The sequence below is a fragment of the Lissotriton helveticus genome, chromosome 3_1 (genome assembly GCF_964261635.1).
Source record: "Lissotriton helveticus chromosome 3_1, aLisHel1.1, whole genome shotgun sequence".
Taxonomy (NCBI): Eukaryota; Metazoa; Chordata; class Amphibia; order Caudata; family Salamandridae; genus Lissotriton; species Lissotriton helveticus.
In genome coordinates, this window is record NC_136061.1 from 1722817796 (window position 1) to 1722840994 (window position 23199).

At 45.5% G+C, this 23199-nt stretch overlaps 1 protein-coding gene across 1 annotated transcript in view; it reads left to right on the forward strand.

Annotated features, from left to right (window-relative positions):
* Window positions 1–23199, forward strand: part of PPP1R8 (protein phosphatase 1 regulatory subunit 8) — a 122599-nt gene that overhangs the window by 91652 nt on the left and 7748 nt on the right. The window contains exons 5-6 of the mRNA XM_078682503.1: window positions 5594–5738; window positions 20744–20808. Coding sequence (XP_078538629.1) covers window positions 5594–5738; window positions 20744–20808 — 210 coding nt within the window. The remainder of the gene's footprint in view (window positions 1–5593; window positions 5739–20743; window positions 20809–23199) is intronic.

The window sequence follows — 23199 nt, forward strand, 5'->3', positions numbered from 1 at the left end:
TAGTAATTCTTTTTGTTAGGTATTGTATAGCGCCATATTCAAGTTGTGAATATATCTGCCATGCTTGTATTAGTATGCAAGCTCGGAAGTCACTTGGGGTACATATAGAGAGAGGTCTTTGTATAGTGTGGATAAATTCGAAATATTTGGAACTTTTGTAATTCTGTTGCTTAGCTCAGTAAAGAGCACAGTAGCAGCCTGCATCTCGGAGACACGCCAAAAATCTGCCATGCAGTCTCTTTTCCCCTGGTGAGATTTAGTGTCTCCTACACACTTAATGGGGCCATCTTTGACACATTCTACTTTAAAATATTTAAATCTGTCTCCTCCATCAAAAATATTTCCTCCTACTCACAAGAGCTCGATGTCCATATACCGTTGAAATGTACACCTACAATAGCATATCAGCTCAGCTTTGGTTTTAAATCCATATTAAGCACGCTGGATCTTGAACGGACGCTGAGTGACAGAATAGGTAAACACCTTGGAGACTGGCTAAATCGGATGAAAATATTTGAAAAATTAACATTGTGGATGAATTGCCAGTTAAGTATCCCTCAGCAGTTTCAGCACCTAGACACTTTCAGTTTATTTCTGTGGCATACAGAGACTGGAGCTGAAATAAATTAAAACTGCCATGCCTGAACTGCTTTAAATATCTTTAATATGCCTTTTGAAGCTTTCTGCCAAAACTGTCCTTAAAATAAGCCAGGCAAGTGGATGTCGTTTATCATTGCCCATCTGTGCAGGAAGTGGCATCTCTGGATTTCCCAGCAAACATCTACACAGTAAGGGATATCACTGGTTTCCGACCTACAAGACCCTGCGCTCTTTCCTTCTCCAAGGACCTATTTAATGGCAGCTGCACTGCGAACTTGTCGCTGGTGTACCAAAAGAAACCCTGTGTGTGCCTGGACTGTGCCAAGCGCCAGGAACCCTGGCTCGGCTCATACCCATGACTAACCTGCTGCTCTCCTCTACACTTAACCCCAGGTGCCATTCGCTGCACTGCTGTTATACCACACTAGACAACACGGAAGGACCATTCACAGACGCCTCCTTAAGTTCTCATGCACTCTTCCACACCAGTAAACCAGCCACTCCTGCACCAACAGCACCCCTTACTCACACATAAACAAACAAGCCACCTACTCATGCAGGCCAAATATCACCAAACACGACACACTTGCCTGCATGCTCCTCAACACCTCTTGCTCTCCAAACATGGCATGGATAATTGGGACCTACAGTTCAGCCTCACTCAAGACCTGCTCTTTCTGGCGGAAACGTGTCTAAACCCAACCTTGGCCCTGGACATCACTAAATCCATCCCTGCCGGCTACAAGATCACCAGGCAAGACCATCAGCACAAGCCCGGAGGTATAATCGCCATCATATTCAAAGATACCATCAGCATGATCTACATACAAAGACACCCACACCAGCTAAAGCTTCATTGCACCCCTCATCAAGGCAGCACATTCATCCTAGCAAGAGTCCTTAACTTTCACCTAGAAGTCCGTACTTTCCCAAACTGTGGCCCTTCTGAAAAACCTTGAAAACTTGATCTCCCTCACCCAGCACATTACCGAACCCACCTACACCGTTGGACCCCTACTGGACCTGATTTTCTCCTGGCGGTGGAGGGTACTCATTCCTGGAAGGCCGGGGGGTAGGCGCCCTCATGTCTTCCCCTACGTCGATGTTTGCCTGATCAATAGTGCAGGCAGGGAGGATTGCCTAGCCGCACTCAAGCTGCAGTCTCACTGCTCCACAACCTGGGTTCACATTAAAGAACACTGAATCCCATGTTCAATCCATACATGTCCAGCTCTTTTCAGGGTCTGTCCTAAATGTAGTCCCAAGCGAATCCTACCCCAAACAACAGAGGGTGTTAGCATTTCAACAACTGCTGCCTCTTTTTCAGCCATGTAATCAACTTACGGTCAGGATGAAGATGGCCCCCATACATTGCCATGGAAGCCCACTCCAGGAATACCTCTTGGCGAAGTGGTCACAAGTCGCAGGTTTCTGGGAAAATCTTGTCTTGGTAAAGGCCAGCACCAATCACTCTCTTCATTAGCTGTCTTTTTTGCGGGCAGGCCTTTCCCGCAGTTGAGATTACCCAGGATTTCTCTGTCGCAGGCTATGGGGCACATCTTGTCCATAGGGCTGCAGTGACTGTGGCCCACTCAATACCAGGGATGTCCCATCATCTACCTTGAGCTGCTGCTCTAAAAGTCTTCTGTCTGGTCACACATGGCAAGATAGTTTTCGCCAAAATTGACAACATGAATACAATGTATTACCTTAAGAAACGGGGCAGCACACACTCCTCGTTCACTGTCAGTACCACTACAGCATACATCTACTAGCTGAGTACCTTCTGGAGGGTTGAGAACGACTTTGTGAACCTTATCAGCAAGCTCGTGAGCAGGAACTCCAATCACCAGCCCCAGAGCAGAGAATTTCTATCCTACAGATAGACCTGTTTCTCACCACCAAAAACGCAAATCCCCAAACTGCGCTTCCAGGTACCCACACTTAGAGTTCATAGGCAGTACGCTGTGGGTGACCGGGTCAGGGATCCTTGCCTATGCTTTTCCTCCTCTCTCCTTTCATATTTGGTGATGAACATCCCTCAGGCTCCTCCTGGTGTCTCCTATATATCTATTCTAAGGTGAGGAATCTGCGGCTAGAAGTCTATCAGATGAACAAGTTTTGTTTTACTTAATAGGGGTCTTACAGCCTGTCTATTGCTTACCATTGGTTGGCTTAATCATCACTCATTTGCTTGCTTCTCTTTGGTCAGTGCATGGCTGCTTCTTCCCATCTGTTTGACGCTCCCCTGGCCTTGCCAAAGTACTTGCGACCTTCCAATGTTTACCCATGTAACGCCTTATCTGGTAGAGATTCTATCTAGCTGCAGATTCCTTACCGACCATCACAGCACCTCAAACAAGCTATGGCATAGGGCTTCGCTTACGAGGCCTCCCAAAAAACAACCAGCTCCCCATTCAAAATTGGATCAAAGACCTTAATGCCCTCAACTGCCCCTTGTCCCTAGCCACCTCAGTCAAATCCTTGGGTATTTTCATTGATAACCGCCTATCTCTGCCAAAGGAGCCCTCTTTACCCTCCGTAACCTTAAAAGAATTAAGCCCTTCATCCCAATTGATGATTTTAAACTAGCAGTTCAATCTCTTGTTCTATTGCGCATTGATTACGGCAATGCCATCCTCACCAGAATTCCCAAAACACACCTGACACCTCTAAAATCAGTGCTCAAACTCGCGGCCAGGCTTATCACAGACTGCAAACGATTTGACCACATCTCTCCCGCCCTCAAAACCCTCAAATGGCTCCCTATTGAAGGCAGAATCACTTATAAAACCGCCTGCATTACGCACAAAATCCTCCACAAAAACACACCGACATACCTTGCTATCAAATTGACCAAAGCAGGCTCCACGCGATCCCTGAGAAGCTCGAACACCCTCCTACCTATCCCCCCCCTTCAGAAAAAGAATTCCACTCAGTCACGCTCCTTTTCAGGCAATGCCCCTCTTATTTGGAATGCCCTCCCACCAGACCTCCGTTGTAACCCGTCCTACCCCAGCTTCAAAAAAGAACTCCAACTTCTTCTCCTTAATAAATACGGGGGCTTCTAATTACCTCCAGAGTGGCCTCGCCTTCCTCAGCATCCCCCCCACCCAGCTTCTCCGCCTACGGCTAGTGAACCCCCTCCGGCCCCCCTTTCCTTCCCTTCCCCTTCAATCTTATCACCTTTCCTCCCTCCCTTGCCTCTCCTTTACCTCCTGTTTCTTACTACACCTTATGACCTTCAGTTTTTCTTTCACATTTTTGTCCTTCCTGCTCCTAGGTATATTTTATCGAACCTTCCCGCCAAACTGCGACCTCTATATTGTATATCTTATTGTGTTTAGCAATTGTTTTTTTTTTTTTTTACTTTTTCATCTAGTTTAACCTTTATCCTATGTGAACTGCTTATTTTTGAATCAACTTTCTGTACTTATACACACTGTACCTGTATTTAAACACCTTTCTGTTACAATTGTAAAGCGCTCTGATACCTCTGGGTCCAGCCAGCGCTATATAAAACCTCTAAAATAAATAAATAAAAATAAAAGAAATGTTGCATACGAGGTAGTTCGCATCCTTTGTGGCTCCGCGCTACTGGTATGGGAATGTGGTGAGATTAAAAGGTGGTCAGTGCACTGGAGTGGTGCCTCTACAGGCAATGCGCACATCCCTTCTGGCGCGGGCGCTGCTGAGACATAGCCGAACGACACCACCTAACGCAAGGCTACTGCTCAAGGATTTCCGGATCAAGACTGATGCCTGGGGATAATACTAAGGTAAGTAATCTGCAGCTACACAGTCCCTGCCATACAAGACATTGTCAAAGGTAAATCACTTATTCTTCAGTATGACCCCCCCTACAGAAAGTCATCCTACTTCTGGAGTGGTGTAATTTAATGATGACTCTTGATCTTTAAAAAAAAGAAATGCCTACTTCTGTATTCCAGTTCTACCTAGTTGGCAGAAAGTGTTTGTCTCCAGAAGTTAAACGTGCCCTCATATGCTATATAGAACAAAACTTATACGCATTATCGACCTTTTTGTTTCCTCTGCACCCATGCACTTAAGACTTTCTATATCTAAGAGAGATATCTCTGGTTCGAAGTTTAGGTTGCCTCCAGGTTTGCTATACAATTGTAAATCTGTTTCTTGTTAACATTTCTCATCATCATTCCACATTCAAGAAGGGAGCTGCTATAGCCTTCTTTGTAATATACCCCATATGAATATCTATGTAACCTTTTGTTGACATTCACACTAAGAGGAGGACAGGTGGGTCAGCCAATGTTGAAGACGGTTAACCACCGTACCTATTGCTTTTCGTCACTCTCCTACATAAGAGGAAGCAACGCTGCTGTTCAGTTGGTGCACACCATGTGGTCTGCAGCAAAACATGCTACAAACGGAAAAACATTCATTTGGCTTGCAGCTTGTTGTGTTATAGGTTCACACGCACTTCCACCTCTCCTGAATGAAAAGCAGTAGAGTTTCTGGTTCTAACCTTTCATTCTTTACTTCACACCGATACATAGATAACTGTTGCAATGTGGGAATAATTTGTAATCTATGGAATCTGCATGCTGATCTATTTTGTCTTTCTAGAACGTGATCACGAGTCATTCTTGAAACAGAATAAAAAACTTTAAATAAAAACAAGTTTGTTATAGTCTGAACCAAATGTAAGTGGCCAGATAGTTCACACCATGTGATCCGCAATGCAACAATCGACAAACAGATTGTTAGAAGTAAAGCTTTCTTTGTCCTTGTGCAGGATAGGGTCCGGGTTAGTGGCTGTGGATTGAGCTACATTTGTGTTTGAACATCTTCTATATATTTAAATACATTTTATTCTGAAGATGCGTGTACTTGAACACTGTATATATTGTAATATTTTCATTAAGTTGGTGGCAGAAGCAGAACATCTAGACCTTTTTGTGACTATTTACTAATTTATGGGAATAACCAGCGTGGACAATTCTGTTGATTTTAGAACCTGACAGAGTTTAATACAGCCCACAACAAGCGAATATCCACGCTTACAATAGAAGAAGGCAACCTGGACATTCAGAGACCCAAACGAAAGCGACGGAACTCGAGGGTCACATTCAGTGAAGATGATGAAGTTATCAATCCCGGTGAGTGGTTGACATTTTACTGCCTATCTATTTGGACACTGAAAGACTCTGGCATACTTTGGGGCTTGTTGCGTACCTTTAATTGTCTAGTTTGGGGAAATCTCCGCATTTAAACTACATTATTTCATTATTGGCCCTCTCTACACTTTTCCCTGTTTGAAGTCTTCCTACAACAGGTATAGATGTCTGTTGCAGACAGCATTCCTTACAATACAAGACAAAGTGGGCTTTGAGTGTCAATTTGATGTTTTTCTTGTCTCTCAATTCCCTCCTCTCTATTGGATCAATCAGAGTACTTGTAGAGCACGCTACTTACCCGTGAGGGTCTCAAGGCACTGAGGGGAGGGGGTGCTGCTACTGTACGAAGAGCCAGGCCTTGAGGAGTCTTCTGAAGACGAGTAGGTCTTAGGTCTGCCGTATGTGGGTAGGGAGGGTGTTACAGGTCTTGGTGGCGAGTTAGGAGAAGGATCTGCCGCCGGAGGTTGTTCGTTGGATGCGGGGGACAGTGGCGAGGGCGAGGCTGGCGGAGCAGAGCTGGCGCGTGTGGTTGTTGAAGCTGAGTCTGCTGTTAAGATAGGCTGGTCCGGGGTTGTGGAGTGCTTTGTGTGCGGGGGTGAGGAGCTTGAAGGTGATCCTCTTGTCGACAGGGAGCCAGTGTAGGTCTCTCAGGCGGGGGGTGATGTGGCTGCGGCGGGGGACGTTGACGATTAGTCGGGCGGAGGCATTTTGGATGCGTTGTAGGTGTTTGGCTGGGATTCCTGCGTAGAGTGCGTTGCCGTAGACCAGTCTGCTGCTGACGAGGGCCTTAATGGCTTTACTTCCGACTCCTGTTTTCCTGCTCCTGGAGCAATACCTTTAGTTTTGATTAGCTAACGTGTTTTGTACCACTGCTAGCATCATGGTACTAAACTTCTTGTATTTTCCCTTAGATAGCACTCCATGAGAGTACCGGTCCTGCTACCTACTTTGTTAGTTGTGACATTCCACTCTATTGCTTTCCCTCATTCCGCAAAACCTCCCAATCACATCTCTCCCATCCATGCACAACCACTACTCTATAATGCAGTAGGGCATCTTTGTGATGCCCTGGAGGTCATCCCACATCACTTTACTGTGCTTCTTGCCTCTTTGCTATAATCTTCTCTCCCTCCCCCATTCTGTCATACTGGCCTTTTCTATTGTCTTTACTAATCCTGGGTGCTTTTAAAATATGCTTGTATTGGCTGATCCAATAACTGTGACCAACCATCTACAGAGAATATGGTTTCTACATTTTCAAGATGGCTGTCACATTCCATGATTCAGTTCGGCGGAGATCGTGAGAGTATATAAACCAATGTTTTCATACTTTTAAGGTGGCTGCCGTATTGCGTCCCCACTTTGAAAGTTTGAAAATATCACTTTCTTAACTGACAAGGTGGCTGTCTCATTTCATTGGTGGGTTTCCTCGCACAATGAACCCACTAGCCTTTTGTCAGATTTGGGAAGCTAACAGTTTGCTACAGTCAAAAGGAAATCGAGCTTGCCTCAAGTTTGCAGTGGCATATCACAAATTCTCAACCCCTGCTGAATTTATATAAACATCAACAGTGGGAAAATATTGAAGATCTTTTCAATACATGCTTGAGTAACATAAAAGAAGGCCACATCTAGAGACAAATGGATGCCCACTATGAAGCTGGTTGGTGTCATTTGTGGATGCAAATAATAAAGGAAATTATGAGTTTCATAGATGTTCTCTTGATTATCTGCTAGTCCTACAGAATTAACCAATTAACGTGCTCTTGATGCTGCACTTGTCCTTTCCCTAGTGTGACTAAATGTGAATTGGTAGTTTATTTAATCTGTCAAGGCACTGCCGCTAGGTATTGCTATTTAAGACTCAAACAGTCATACACTTCTGTGATTTAAACCAGACTAGAGAGTAATCAGTAATAGTATTGTAGGTCGCTCCAGTTACGTTTTATTTATCTAGTGAATGTGGAGTAGCTTTAATCGCATCAGTAGACCTTGTTATTCCTTGTAGTTTATATAATGCCTACTGTTTCTCGGATATATTATATCCTGCGCCAGGGGATGCTTTTTGTAACCGAATTCATTCTACAAACAAACCTAAAAATATACGCTCTGTATCCATTAAAACACGACAGCATTTGATAGTGCGGTGCTACTACTAACCCTGAGCGTAGTTCGCGAAGTAGCGCTACGCGTAGTTGGGCGAAGTGCACTTCGCACTACGCGAGCTACACATAGCACTACGCGAACTGCGTAGTACCCTGTTCGCACTGTGCAAGATGCCGTTTTCAATGATTGCACAGTGCGAACAAGCATCTGGCACTGTGCAATCATTGAAAACGGCATCTTGCACAGTGCGAGGTGTCGTTTTCTGCCGCTCGAGGAGATTTTTCTCGAGCGGCAGCTTTCTCAACGCGGAGTGGTAGTTTCTCATCGCGAGCGGTCGCGAGCATATGTGACCACTCGCAGTGCGAAACCGGACCTCCCCCCGTTGAGAATCTCGCCGGGAGGTTTATTTTCCATGCTCGCGATCGGCAACTTGATGTTGCTGACCGCGAACAAGGAAAAGGTCTCGCCAGGATGTCATTTTGCTTGCTCGCGGTTGCCAACTTGACGTTGAGGACTCCGAGCAAGAAAAAATTACTGCTGTTCTAATCTACGCTACGCGTGTTTGCACTGTGCTACATGCAGTTCTCGTAGTTGCGCAAACTACGCTAGCGTAGTGTAGTGCTTTGCCCAAGGTTAGTTACTACATGTCAGTTAACCCAGATGTTAGTCAAATTACAAGGTGTCTATACAGGTGTTCAATTTCTTCCAGTTGACACAGAATTTTGTTGATCACCAAACTCATGTTACTATAAAGTGCCTGTTTAATTGCAGTAAATGCAAGATAAATGGCAATTAAAAGAACGACAAACCCCAAGTCATGTTTGATATGTGTTCGTACAGTGCTTAAGCTGCAAGCGTCTTTTGTGAAACCATACGATTTACAACCCTCAAGTTATCCCTAACATGCAGTAGAACAACCTGCTCAAACAGTACCTGCAGCGCACATAGAGATTGTGCGCTCCATTGGAGGGGCTCTCTAGGAACCAGCATGATTTCCATACAACTACATTATGATGCCAGCATGCTAATTGCAAACTAAGAAAACACTTACCAAGAATTAAGTTACACTGTACTTAACGGTGTCACCAACCGTGGAATGCAACTGTATCCCTTGATTACAGTTACTCAATAGAGCACAGGGATGCCAAATACACCAACGACCTCTACGTGAGTCGCATAACATACGAGATACGTTATTTGTTGTTGGAGTAGTTGAGTGTAAAGAAGCGTATAGTGGCATACACTCACAAACATGCAGTGTAAACTAAAGAACTAGCAAACTACAGAAATGTCAAGCATGGCACACTTAAAAAGTGAAAACAGTGTGTATTAAATGTGCTTAATAAACTTGACCCTAAAAGCATCTACAATGGAACAGTCTGTAGGACAATCCATGGAGATGTGTTCATGAGGTGCCACAATCAATCACTTATTACCATGAGGGGCTGTACCTTGAATGGCGCATTGGCGGATCGTCACATTCAACTGAAATGCAAACAGTTCTGCCGTGAGTCGGTTTTAGGTCTCGCCTGAGACAGCGCATGCGCTGTCTCTTCGAGACATTTAGTGAGTGGCTATTAAAAGTGCCACCAGAGGCTTTTGCTGGCCTCAAACTTGCTGTTACGCAGCCGCCAGCTTTCAGCGCCTGATCGCGATCAGTTTCACTTTCGCACGCACACAACTCCCGCTCTTCACCCCCCTCCCCCAAAGATCGCGGCCGCTCGCGTGCGGCCAGTTTGGTTTTGGGTATACTCTGTTATTTAAATACCATCAGTGTTCTCTGCTGCTACCCTGATAACTTTGTTTGACTTTCCCTATGTCTCGCTTTCCACGCTTATTCTCCCTTGCGCTTTAGTTGCTGGTCGTAGACCATGTTCAGAAATGGAACCAGTGGCATCAATATGCAGGCTTCTTTGTCACCGAAGAGACACACTAACACATCCAAAAGCAGTTTGTAAGTCAAGGAGGATTTTCTTTACTTTCCTTTCTCCCAGAGGAAGGTTTTAAAGAGGACAAGATGGCTCTTTGAGGTCATCAAACTGCTGTGGCTCTCCGTGGGCAGTGTATTTGAACCAATGCAGGGGAGACTCAACCTTTCGTTATTACCCGTTAGTTTGGTAATAGTAAAACATGTTATAAGTAAACGCACGTCTCACCAGCTTTCAGCACCTGATCGCAATCCGTTTCACTTACGCGTGCACACAACTCCCGCTTCTCACCCTCCCCCACCACGGATTGCGTATCGCGGCTGCTCGCGCACAGCCAATACTTGTTTGGTTTTGGGCATACTCTGTCATTTAAATACTATCAGTGTTCTCTGCAGGTACCCTGATAGCTTTGTTTTACTTTCCCCATGTCTCGCTTTCCACGTGCATTCTCACTTGTGCTTTAGTTGCTGGTAGTAAACCATGTTCAGAAATGGATCTAGTGGCATCAATATGCAGGCTTCTTTGTCACCGAAGAGACATACTAACGCATCCAAAAGCAGTCCGTAAGTCAAGGAGGAATTTCTTTACTTTCCTTTCTCCCAGAGGAAGGTTTTAAAGAGGACGAGATGGATCTTTGGGTTCATCAATCTGCTGTGGCTCACTGTGGCAGCGTGTTTGAACCAATGCAGGGGAGATTCAACCTTTCGTTATTACCCATGAGTTTGGTAATAGTAAAGCATGTTATAAGTAAATGCACATCTGTGGTAATAAGCGTTCTGAAAGGAGGGCAAGTCATTCATTTTCCAGGTCTGGACACATCCATCGACACCAGACTGCGTCTGTGTGCCACTCATGCCTGCCCTGTGGGTTGGTTTGTGGAAGCTCCATGATAGGTCATCATTATTCTAATATCCCACCCTTCTTCCCACTGCAGATCGATTAAGACCGCGATTCTTTCGGCTAAAAAGTTAACAGCAGGTCTCGAGGAGCATGTCGCTGCCATTCACTAATTGCCCAATAATTGTACCTCCTGCTCCCCTGCCCATGAGCTACCATCCTCGCAGGGTGCAGCTGCATGAAGCATCCTGAGTGCTCTTGTCTCTCCAGCACATTGAGGAGCAAAACTCTGGGGCTGTTCTGTTCATTATCTTCTAAATTAAGAGCTACATTTTGGTACCAGCCACCATATATTTGAGATTAAATCCGTGATCTACTCCATACTCAAGATTTAAATATCCATAATGATTCCTAGGCAATACACACATTCTTCATTAATGTGAGGTTTCAAATGTGCTTTGGGAGCCCTCCGGGGGCTTTTCATGAGAGCTCTGATCGGCCTCCCCCATGACCAAGGTGGCATTTTGGGCTTCTCATCTAGATGTGCATCGCATCACTTTCAGGAAATGCAGTGGTGGGCACTGTGGTACTTTCAGAGGTACATTGTAAAGCTCACCAGGGTAACACGGAGCACATTCCTAGTGGAATTCCTTTAGGATTTGTCTGTTTATCAGTCAAACAAAGCTAGTGTCAAATATACAAAGTGTACACACCATGCTATGAGTCACCTGTTTTTATAGTAGGCATATTTTAATTTGTGACTGAGAATGGGGGGGGAGGTCCCTCAATGCACAGCGTGATGTCTGTTGATTTAATCGGTTTCAAGCAGGTTAATCTGTTTTCAGAAATTGAATATATTCGCTTTGAATAAAGTTTGTTAATCCACATTGATTCGATAAGTAGTGAACTTGGAAAAGGAAAATTAAACTGAAAATTCCAAGTTCTATCCCAATGTGGTAGTCCGAATGCATTTTGGGCTGCTGGAAGCCCTTTATTAGGGGAATGTTAACCTCCGATGTGAATGGTACGGGAGGTTCAAGGATTACTTCTCGCCTGGTAGTTCCTGTCTTGCATATTTTAATTTGTACCATCTCTATGGTCAGTAGCCACATTTGTGAGTTCCTAGCCTTCTTATGTTGTACAAGGCAATAGGTTTCTTCGAGCTTTGAGAATCCTCTGTTCTTGTATTGCCAACAGACAAGTGCACAGTTTATACCCACAACTTTGACTGGCATAGCCAATAGGTCTCGCCTTTGGGACCTTATAAGTGTTTAGCCATGCAAAAGTTGTTGCACCAAGGATATTGTGCTGCATAACTAAATACTTATAAGGTCTCAAAAGCGAGACCTATTGGCTATGCCAATGCTTGTTAAAAGTAGCATGTTACACACAACCTTCCGTGAGTCTGTGATTAACAAACAAGCCTTTGTGGATAACATGACCTCTCCAACCAGTCATTTAGACCCTTCGGTTGAGTGGAGTCCAATTGTTTTACTTAAAAAAAAAAATCTCAATGTAAGAGCTTTTTAGCGCTCTTGATACTGGGACTCTCCGTCTCAATTTCCCAAATTTTGAGTCGAAGCTGAGAAACACCGTCCCTTTGCAGAATGGGTAGTCACCGTCTATTTTGCCAGTTGTCTGCAGATAATACATTTTGTATTTTGAAGTATGTATTTAAAGCTTCCTTTCTTTATTTCTGACCTAAAGTAAACCACATGGGGATTTTGCAACACAAATGTAATGCAAGAATACACTCATTTTTAGGTCTAGCCTGAGACCGTCCATGCGCTATCGCTTGCAAAACATTTTGTTTACTTAACAGGGGCTTACAGTAAGCCTGTCCATTGCTTACCATTGGTTGGCTTAATCGTCACTCATTTGCGTTTGGTCAGTGCTAGTCCGCTTCTTCCCATCTGTTTGATGCTCCCCTGGCCTTGCCAAAGTACTTGCGTCCTTCCAATGTTTGGTCTGCAGGAGCCACTTTTTTGTTTCGCATTTTGGAAGCACTCAGTGAGACGTTTACCTTGAATTAAACACTTTTGTATTGATTACTCTCCATAAGGCTGCATGAGTTTCACTTGCTCCCTTTATCTCTGTGTCCAACAGGTTTCCAACTTTGGTCCATGAGGGACAGCACCATATTTTTATACGTTATCCACATGTTACAAAACTACATTTAGGAAAGCATTCATTTTTGGCAAAAAAAATACATTAATTGAACCCAAGCATTCAGTGAGACGTCCAATGTAAAATTAAACTCTCTTGTGTTTAGTGTTACTCTCCTTACGGCTGCGTGATTTTTTTTTCTTCTCTTGCTCCCATCAGGTCTGCTTCCTTCCTCTTGTTCTTATACGCACGCACACACAATCCACAATTAAGAAACAAGAATCGAAATTTGCCTAGCTTATGTAACGGTAAGTTTCAATTCTATTAAGGACACGGAGGCGAGGATTATGCTATATTCTTCCTTCGCTTTATTACAATATTGCACACAGCAGCTCAGGAAAAACTAAATGTTCAACCATGCTCAAAGGAACAAAGAGCATCAAAAACAACTTGTAAGAACCAAAAAACTACAAGTCCCATGATATTAGTCCTGGTCATCCAACGTAGTCCTTCCACTATGTCCGCTACCAGGGTAGAAAGCCAGTCCTTCCTTCGACTTCCTCCTCTTTCTTCGCGCAGATCACACCTTTCTCTCACTGGTCCTGTTTGACACCATCGTTTCCTAGCAGAAAAACAACAGCGTAAACCGGGTGCCACAAACGTGTGAACAGAGGAGCATCGTAAGACTGGCACAACAGAACTACAATGTAGAACAGTTCGTAAACGCTTTACTTACTTCCATACGGGTGGGTCCCGACTATGGAGGGTCAGCTGGGTGGGATAATCCTCGCCTCCGTGTCCTTAATAGAATTGAAACTTACCGTTACATAAGCTAGGCAAATTTCGATTCTATGTCAGGACCGGAGGCTTCAGATTATGCTAGTTCAAAGCTTACTCACCACCAACTGGGCTAGGTCCACTACTGGTTTGAAATAGAACCTTTTAAACGTGGAATCCGAGGACCAATCCGCTGCTCGCATGAGATCCTCTAAACGAGCTCCCACTGAAAAAGCCTTCAAGGCCATGGCCCCCCTGGCCGAGTGAGCCCCAAAAAGTTTCGTATCAATGCCTGCCTCTTGCATGACCCAACGCACCCACCTTGCAATAGTGGGGGAGGAGACTGCTTTGTGTGGTTTACGCAAGGCAATTAGTAACTGTCGCTCGCCTGCCGGGCGAATGTCTAAGGTAATGTCCTCATAAGCTTTCAAGCAATGCACAACACATAACTTCGGGGTGTCCACGAAAGCCGGGTACGAAATAGATCGAGTTGCGGACTTCGTGCGACGCCCCACCGTGAAGGTAACCCCATCCGGAGAAAAAACACGCGCGGAGACATCCAATGCGCGTACATCTGAAACTCGCCTGCAAGATACCAGGCATAGAAGCATGGCTAATTTCGCCGAAATCTCTTTTAAGGACAAGTAACGATTAGCCGGCCAGGACAAAAACAAATTCAAGACCACGTTGACATCCCAAAGAACTGAATACCTGGGTTCCGGAGGCAACGTCAGGCGAATACCTCGCAAGAGCCTACAAACAAAGGGGTGCTCCCCCACCGGGGAATTCTCCACCGGTTGGTGACCCGCAGAAATCGCAGAACGCATAGCATTGATCGTCCTATATGCCAGGCCTTTCGTCGCCAATTCAGCTAGGAAATTTAAAATGGGAACAAGGCCTGCGACCAGGGGATCCAGGTCCCTTCGAAGACACCAACGCATCCACCGAAGCCAAGCGGATTTGTATCGCTTTGTCGTGCTATCAGCCCAGGCTTTTGACAGGAGGCCCTGAGCTGATCCCGAAAGGCGACCAACGGCCCCGGAAAGCCTCCACGCCATGAGGCGGAGCGAACTCCGAGTGATGAGAGGATGCGGTTCCCGACTCGGATTCAGCAGGAGGTGAGGAAACTGGGGGAGTAGGATTGGAAAATCCCAAGAAAGTTCCAGAAGAACCGGAAACCAGACTTGCGATCTCCAAAGTGGCGTGATCAACACCAAGTCCGCCGCCTGGCGGCGCAGCTGCGCTGCCGCCCGGACCACCATCGAGAATGGGGGAAAGGCATAAGGCCGGTCCCGGCTCCAATCTTGCAGGAAGGCGTCCGTGGCCTCCGCTAGAGGATCCGGCCTCCAACTGTAGAACCGCGGTAGCTGGTGGTCCAGGCGGGATGCAAACAGGTCCACCGTAAACGGACCCCACAGGTCGGCGAGCCACTGAAACACACGGGGATCCAACATCCACTGGCTGGAATCCCGCAGATGTCGGGAATGCCAATCCGCCACCTGATTGACTCGGCCCGGTAAGTATTCCGCCGTCACCGAAATATGCCGGGACAGACAATAGTCCTTGCCAAATTCGCCAGCGCTCGAGAGCGCGGACCTCCCAGATGGTTCACGTAGCGTACTGCCGAGACGTTGTCCATTTTCAGCAGGACACAGGCTGTCGCCGAGTCCTTGGTCCAGCAACGGACCGCAAAGGACCCCGCTAGGAGCTCCAAACAGTTGATATGTAACTGTTGTTCGTCGGAAGACCAGACGCCGCCGGTGGAGAAATCCCCGCATCGGGCGCCCCAGCCCGACCTGCTGGCGTCGGATTCGATGACCAAATCCGGGACCGATCCGAAGATCGCACGCCCGTTCCACGCCTCCATGTGCGTGAGCCACCAAGACATCTCCTCTTTCACTTCCTCCGTAAGGGGCACCATCTGGTCGTAGGACATACCCCGTCTCAGATGGTGGGCCTTGAGGCGTTGAAGCGCCCTGTAGTGCAACGGCCCCGGGAAGATCGCCTGGATGGAAGACGACAGGAGGCCCACCACCCTGGCTATGTGACGCAACGACGTCCGATTCTTTGCGATCGTCTGTCGTAGCAAATGTCTGATCTTGGCGGTTTTCCTCGAGGGGAGACTGAGCGTAGCTTCGACTGAGTCTATAACGAAGCCTAGAAAGGTAAGTTTCTGAGTGGGAACCAAAGCAGACTTGGGACCGTTGATCACGAACCCCAATCGCTGTAGTAGGGAGACGGTTTGCCGAAGCTGACCCGCCAGGACCACTGGACACTGGCCCATCAAAAGAAGGTCGTCTAGATACACCAACATCCGAATACCCTGACCTCGCAGGTATTCCACCACCGGGTGCAACACCTTCGTGAAGCACCACGGAGCTGAGGAAAGTCCGAACGGAAGGGCGGTGAACTCGAACACCGCGCCTTTCCAACAGAACTGCAGAAAACGACGGTGTGGAGGGTGGATAGGAATCACCAAGTAGGCATCCTTGAGATCCAACCGCACCATCCAATCCAGAGGGAGAAGCACGTCCCGAAGGAGGTGGATCCCCTCCATCTTGAAATGCCGGTAGACCAACCACCCGTTGAACTCCCTGAGGTTGATCACCGGACGTTTGCCCCCATCCGTCTTGTCCACCAGGAACACATTGCTGATGAAACCAGCGGGGTGGCGCGTTGATCGACAGATGGCTCCCTTGCGTAGCAAGTCCTGCACCTCCCCGTCGATCAAAAGCGCGTCGGGTTCTGAAAACACAATCGGTCGAGGCAAACATTCCTGAAATGGCTGATCGTAGAATTCTATGTGAAAACCACGGACGGTTTGTAAGACCCAGGCGTCGGCAATGAGCGATGCCCACTCCTCGTAAAAGGTTGCCAGCCTCCCCCCTATGGGAACCTGATCCAAAGAAAGGACACTCACCATTGGTATTGTTGGGTCCTGGGTTCTTGCGGAAGCCTCTGCCGCCAAAGCGCTGTCCTCTTGTGGGATAGAAATTGTTGAAGTTGGCAGAGGTCTGGTACTGTCCTCTGCCGGAGCCTTGACCTCTGTTATTGGCATTCTGCCCTCAGCCGGGCGCGCGGCCCCTTCCGCGACCGGCCCCTCCAGAAAAACGCTTGTGAAAAAAGCGTTTAATGGTGGACTGCGCCTTGTCCAACGAGGTAAAGGTAGAGACAAATTTACCTAATTCCCTGATGAAGGGCTCCCCAAAAAGACCACCCTGGGCTACCACTCTTGCTTCTGACGAAGCCAAGTCCCCCAACTTGGGATCCAGTTTAATGAGGAGGGAACGTCTACGTTCAGTGGAAAGGGCGCAGTTAGCGTTTCCAAGGAAAATTATCACCCTCTGGGCCCAGTTAGACAAAACCTCAGGGGAAATGACGGTACCATTGGCTTTCGCCTCCTCCGCCATGTCAAGAATCTTCGTGGCGGGCCCGACCGCGTCAAGCAGCTTATCCTGGCATGACCGCCAGGAGCGGTCAATGCCTTTGCGCGGGTCTTTCATAAACTTGGCCAAAAAAAGTGGCCTTTTTCGCATCTAACTCTGGAGTCAGGGCTACCTTGCCCTCTAGAGAGGGCCTCGGACACTCCCCACGCAGGCAACCCCTAGCCTCTTTCTCTAAGGGTTTGCGCAGGCGACCCGCTACAAACTTAGCCACGGTCTCACCCGGTGTCCAAGCCGCGGACCTCGGATGCACTAACTCATCCGGGTCCAACATGCCCGAACCAACCCGCGGTAAGGCCACAGCCGAGCCAGAGGGGCGCCACGAGCGCACAGATTCTCCATCGTCGTCCGTATCGGGAGAGGATAGCACCGGAGACGGGGGAGCAGTCCCCGCGTCCAATGAAGGGTCAGGGCCCGAGAGTGGCGCAGGGGAGGCAGAAGACGCGTTAGCCAGGAAGGCATCCCTGAGGCGTTCGAACGCATCCTTGTCCACCCCCTGTGCCCCCGACGGAGCACCTTCCCTACGTGGCATTTTAGGGGCCGGAGGGCCCTCACCTGAGGGACCCGGAAGGGTAGAAGAACCTTGTAAATGGGCAGACGCTAACTTCTGGCACTCCTCTACAATACGTGCTGATAGGCGGTCCTCCATGGGCCCCACTATATCAGTCACGCAGCGGTAGATGGAATTATCAACCGCCTGATAAAATTCATCATCCTGGAAAGAGGGGTTAGACTCCTCAAAATAATTATCCTCCTCCATCCTAGCCTTGTGAACCCAACTAGGGAGGATGATCGAACTGCCTACCCTACCGGGTGTCTGTGGGCAGAGTATGGGCAGTCCCTAGGGCTGCAATTCAGTTATGGGCCAAGGGACCTGGCAATCGGGGCTGCACTGTGACCCCCAAACGCGCAGACCCTCTCACTGGACTGGGTCTAAACCACCCCCACAGCGCGTTCACCACACACACAGGCAAATGCAGTGCATAACTCGCCTTCCGGCGTTCCACGCGGTCCAAGCCGCTGTACAGACCCTTAAGAGGGCGTCAGAATACAAATGGGGTAGAATACAGACCCGGGTCTACCGGGCGTGAAGGGGTGGCGAGGGCAAGGCTCCGGCGCTGACTGACTCCTCCGCGCGTCTCCCAGAGTGAGGAGAGCGCCGAGGAGCCAGCGAGACGTGTGGGCGCCCTCTGGCGGGCGTCTACCACACCGCAATAACACACGGGCAAAAACCGCGAAAGGAGCGAGAAAGCGCTCCCGCGGTCGGGGCTCTGAAAGGCAAACAACGCCGCGACAAGCCCCCAACAAGCGCTACAGCAACGCGCAATGAAATATTAAACATAAACCCAAATAATCAAGAAAATCAGGAAGAGCACTTAACTGGCTGCGTGAGCAGCGAAGAAAGAGGAGGAAGTCTAAGGAAGGACTGGCTTTCTACCCTGGTAGCGGACATAGTGGAAGGACTACGTTGGATGACCAGGACTAATATCATGGGACTTGTAGTTTTTTGGTTCTTACAAGTTGTTTTTGATGCTCTTTGTTCCTTTGAGCATGGTTGAACATTTAGTTTTTCCTGAGCTGCTGTGTGCAATATTGTAATAAAGCGAAGGAAGAATATAGCATAATCTGAAGCCTCCGGTCCTGACATAGAATTACCGTTCTAATGGTATTCAACTGGTGCCTAAATTTGATCTATGCAGGACAGCACCATATCATGTTTTTACGCTAATACAGTTACAAATAATACATGTTACAGAACTACATTTAGTAAATTACAGCCATATATTCTTGTAAACACCGATAATGGAAAGACCTGTTGCTTTTGCCATTAAGTAGAGTCATTTATGCTCATCATGGCCATTAAGTGAGTGACACCATATGCAGGAGACCAAGGATTTTGCTTTATTTGCTTTCTGGTTCCATGGGAGTAATGTGGGGAAAACTAGTATCAAATGATCAACGCATGAATCGTGGCAAGCTCTGGCTATACTATCAGTTTTATATGAAATGGACTTGGTGAGGTTTAGTATGTGGTCAGCAAAATACTGAGATAGAAGGTTCAGTTGACGTATCCATCCACTCTAGCTCTAAATGCAGGTGTCTTCATCAGAACAAAGGAGGCACTTGAAGTAGCACCTTAAGAAGTAATTATCTGAAGTTGGGATTTACGGTATGATATTGCTATAAGTCCAGTCAAAAGGGGGGTGGCAAGGAAAGTTGCACAACATAATTAAGATAGTAGTAAAATTGCTAAAGGAGCAAGGAATCAAACACTCAGAAAAAACGGACCATAAAGAAAACACTCATTAGTATGAAAAGTGAATTAGCGGCAAGCGAACTTGGTGAAGAGTACATTTACTTACCACCTGGCTAAGAAAGCACACTGCTTTAGGGAATAAACACTAAGGAGAAAAGATTTATAGGGCACGACACCTATAGTGTCTGTAGGGAGCAAGTGGAGTAGAGGAGCTCATCTCTGTTGACTCAAGAGTCCAGATATGACCAGGAAATCTCGGAGTAGAAACTTCCTTTTAGGCTGCAGGGGCAAGGGATATATGATAAATGAGACCGTGTAATATTTGACTACTTGGAGGTAAAAGAAAACAAGCATCTGCAATGCCAATATATTGTGTCCCACAAAGTATTGGCTTTGTCAATTTTTGTTGTACAGCAGCGCAGCTGGGAATCTCAAGCAACAGACAGTAGGGAGGGTAGGGGCAAAGGAACACGGATGATGGGATGAGGAAGAACATAAGCTTTCAAGCAACAGAAAACAGAAGGTCTTGAAGAGACTATGCATGCGCTGTCTAGGTGAGACTTCAAAGTGACTGCTCGGACCCGTGAAAAAATGGGCTTCAGATAAGGTCCGCAATGGAGGATTTAGAAATAAGCTTGTAAAAATTGAATGAAACAAGTTAGTTCTGTGGTTAGCAGCACTGATTCAACAATAGTGTAAAAAGTACATGAGTGCAGGGGATCTGATATTCAGGGAGGAAAGTCGCCCTAATGCATTTCCAGAGACTTAATAAACAGAGTTATGTGTAATCTATAATGCTAGTGCTCATGGATTAGTGCTCCAAAAATAAGAGATTGGATGTCCCAAAAGAAATTGTTTATTATAATTTTAAAAAACGAAGTTCAGACGTTACCAAATCAAATGTGAAACAAATGGAACCATTGTCTGAGCTCGTTGAAACACGTCCATAAACATGGTAAATATACATTTGCTGTTCTTCTCTGTTTTGCTACATACCATTCAAGTGCATATTGCCATTCTATTCATGTTATAGAAGATGTTGGCAGATATAATGTAGTATCAAATAGTCAAATAAATGGCCGATAGCTTGAATGTTGCACAAATGTACATATGTTGATGACCTGTAAAATATCCAAACAGTCATTGCCCTATTTGACAGGACAATGTAAGATTGTGAAGCCAATGTACATGTAAATCAACAAGGTTACAGAAATGAGTGGGTGACACAATCATCAACTGAAGGCACGTGTAAATCCAGCACAACAATTATGACTTTTGGGTGATGTATATCAAGAATGAGCACATTTTAAAACGGCAGTTAATGAAACTATCCTGTTTGGATTTACTTTTTGGTCTGTGAGTTAAGGGCCCTGGTTATCTGTATAGTGTGACAATTGTATTTTCTCTTTAACTTATAATTCTGGGTAAAAGCCATTTAAATGAGTTGAAGTTCTTATATCACAATGTCAATAATATCCACATTTAGCAGTCATTTACTGCAAATTCTAAACAGTATTTTCTTTCTCTTTGCAGAGGATGTTGATCCATCAGTTGGTCGGTTCCGAAATATGATCCAGACAGCTGTAGTGCCAGTGAAGGTACAACGCTTAAACGAAATGTTTAACCAATATTTGTTTTTAGTGGCAGTGAGCATTTGCAGCTGTCGTGCCTCCAGTGTTTGCGATCAAAGAAAATAATTGAAAGCATTTAATGTGGAGAAACAGTTTAGTCGTAGCCTACTCTTGCCTCAGATTTCTTTTTTCTATTTTTTGATATTTTTGCAGCGAACGTTCATACTTGATTTTACATCAATTATCTCATAGAAGAAAGCGGGCAACCCAGTATTCCCCTCGGGGTTGGGTAGATAAAGCGATCAATAAACCGGACCCACAAAGGATTTGTTCATACAAAATGATTGATTTAGAAAAATTCAAAATGTCAAAATAGGAGTTCCATACATCACTGCAAATGTATTCAAGGAAAACAATTTGCGAAGGAATATTACTCTTCAAGCGAAAATAATTTAGTGGCAAGTGTAGTTATTCAAGGTTTGATATTACATTTTTAAATTATACAACGCCTTGTCTTAACTAAACTCTGACCGCCAGATCTCGTGTCTTATGTAAAGTTTGACCCCAAGATTCCGTTCTGTATTTATTAAAATATGAATATTTGACGTGTACCAGTTGAGAGAGGTCCCTTTATATCCTTTTGAAAATCGGCAGTCCTGTAGATGGTCTCGCTGACTTGTTGCTAAAGAGACCAAAACGCCGACGCGTTGTCCAATTTCCATCTGAATTGGTTGATCTATGCTATTTTATAATTGACAACTTTGAGTCCATTTCAAACTTTAAATAGAATCTGGACATTTAAACACACTAATTTGTGGTTCTGAAAATTATGTAAAATTAAATTATAACCTAAGTGAATGTGTTTTCTCTTACACTGATCCAATTTTGAACCCAGTTATATACTTTTTTATATATATTAATAAATATTTTTCTGAATATCAAACATTGAATAACTACACCTGCCACTGAATTATTTTCGCTTGAAGAGTAATATTCCTTCGCAAATTGTTTTTCTTAATTCCATTTGAAGTGATGGATGGATGTCCCATTTTGGCATTTTTAATTTTTCTAAATCATCAATCATTTTGTATAAACAAATCCTTAGTGTGTCCTGTTTATTAATTACATCAATTATCTCCGCATCATTCAGTTCTGTGCATGGAAAGATTTAAATTGTTCAGTGCCCTAGTGAGGTTTGTTTTTTCAGGAGCAGCTTAAGTTCACGTACAGGAACTTTGTTGTAAATATTCACCTAGTGGAAAAGGTTCTAAAAACAATCCTTTGTTTTCAATCAGTTAATGTGATTAATGTTCCTGGGCAGCAGTTTGCCATGGTACGGGGAGGGAATATTCCCACTCATCCCCCGTTCAAGTGTTTCCCCAGAAATGGCCTAACTGAATTTTGCTACACCAGCATGGGTTTATGATAAATTCTGAAGCTGTGCCTCATCCTGCCAGTTTAGTAGCAGAACTCAGAAATGTTACTTTTTCCCTAAGAAGTTGTAAACTGTGAGTACATCATAGGTGTGTCTACTGGGACTCCTTTGTGTGGACAGTAACCTCGCAGCGTCACAGGGCTATCTCCAGATCGTTTTTTGTGTGGTTCCTGGTACAAGTTGTAGAGTTGGAAAATATTATGTATAAAAAAGCATAAATTAGGTGAATCGTTGATAACGTGGCTTATCGAACAGGTAGTGTGAAAATTTCACTAGGCATGCACACAGTAATAGTGAGTCAGCATATGCAAAGTATGGAAGCCTTGAAGAAGATTAGTACACCATACAGAAATAGGTTAATTAATCTGTATGTTTCTCACCTAGAAGTAAAGGGAAAAAACCCAAACCCTTTTACATTGGACCTCACTATTTGAAATTTTACAGTACTTAGTGCTTTCAGTCCTGAATTCCTCTAGCCACACAGCTCTAGAAAGTCATAGACCTCAATGTGTTCTGTCGTTTCCGTGGATGGAAATACAGGGAGAATGATTCACACAAAAAAAAGTAATTTCTAAGATTTCCTTTCTGACTGGACTGTGCCTTTACACGTTTTTGCGATTCACAAAACTTTCCCAAGATACTCCTGGAAAGCAGCATTCATTCTTGGATTTACTGAAAACACCTGGTAATGCTATCTGACGTTTCAGGTTCAATCTGAAATTGCCAGCAGATGGACATTTGTTTGGGCTTTCCCCATCAAAATATTGATCCCAGTCCTTTACATTCCCACCAATTGTGGGATTTTTCTCTGCCCCTTGCCACCCTCGAAAGGGATTTATTCACCCTGTAAATAGGAGACAATTTTTAGAGAGGAAATGGGTTGGAGCGGAGTTTGTGAATGCACACAAACGGACTTATGTTATGTGGGGATTCACACATTCGCAATTGTCGTTTCTTAGTAATGCCCGTTAACCACTTTTAGC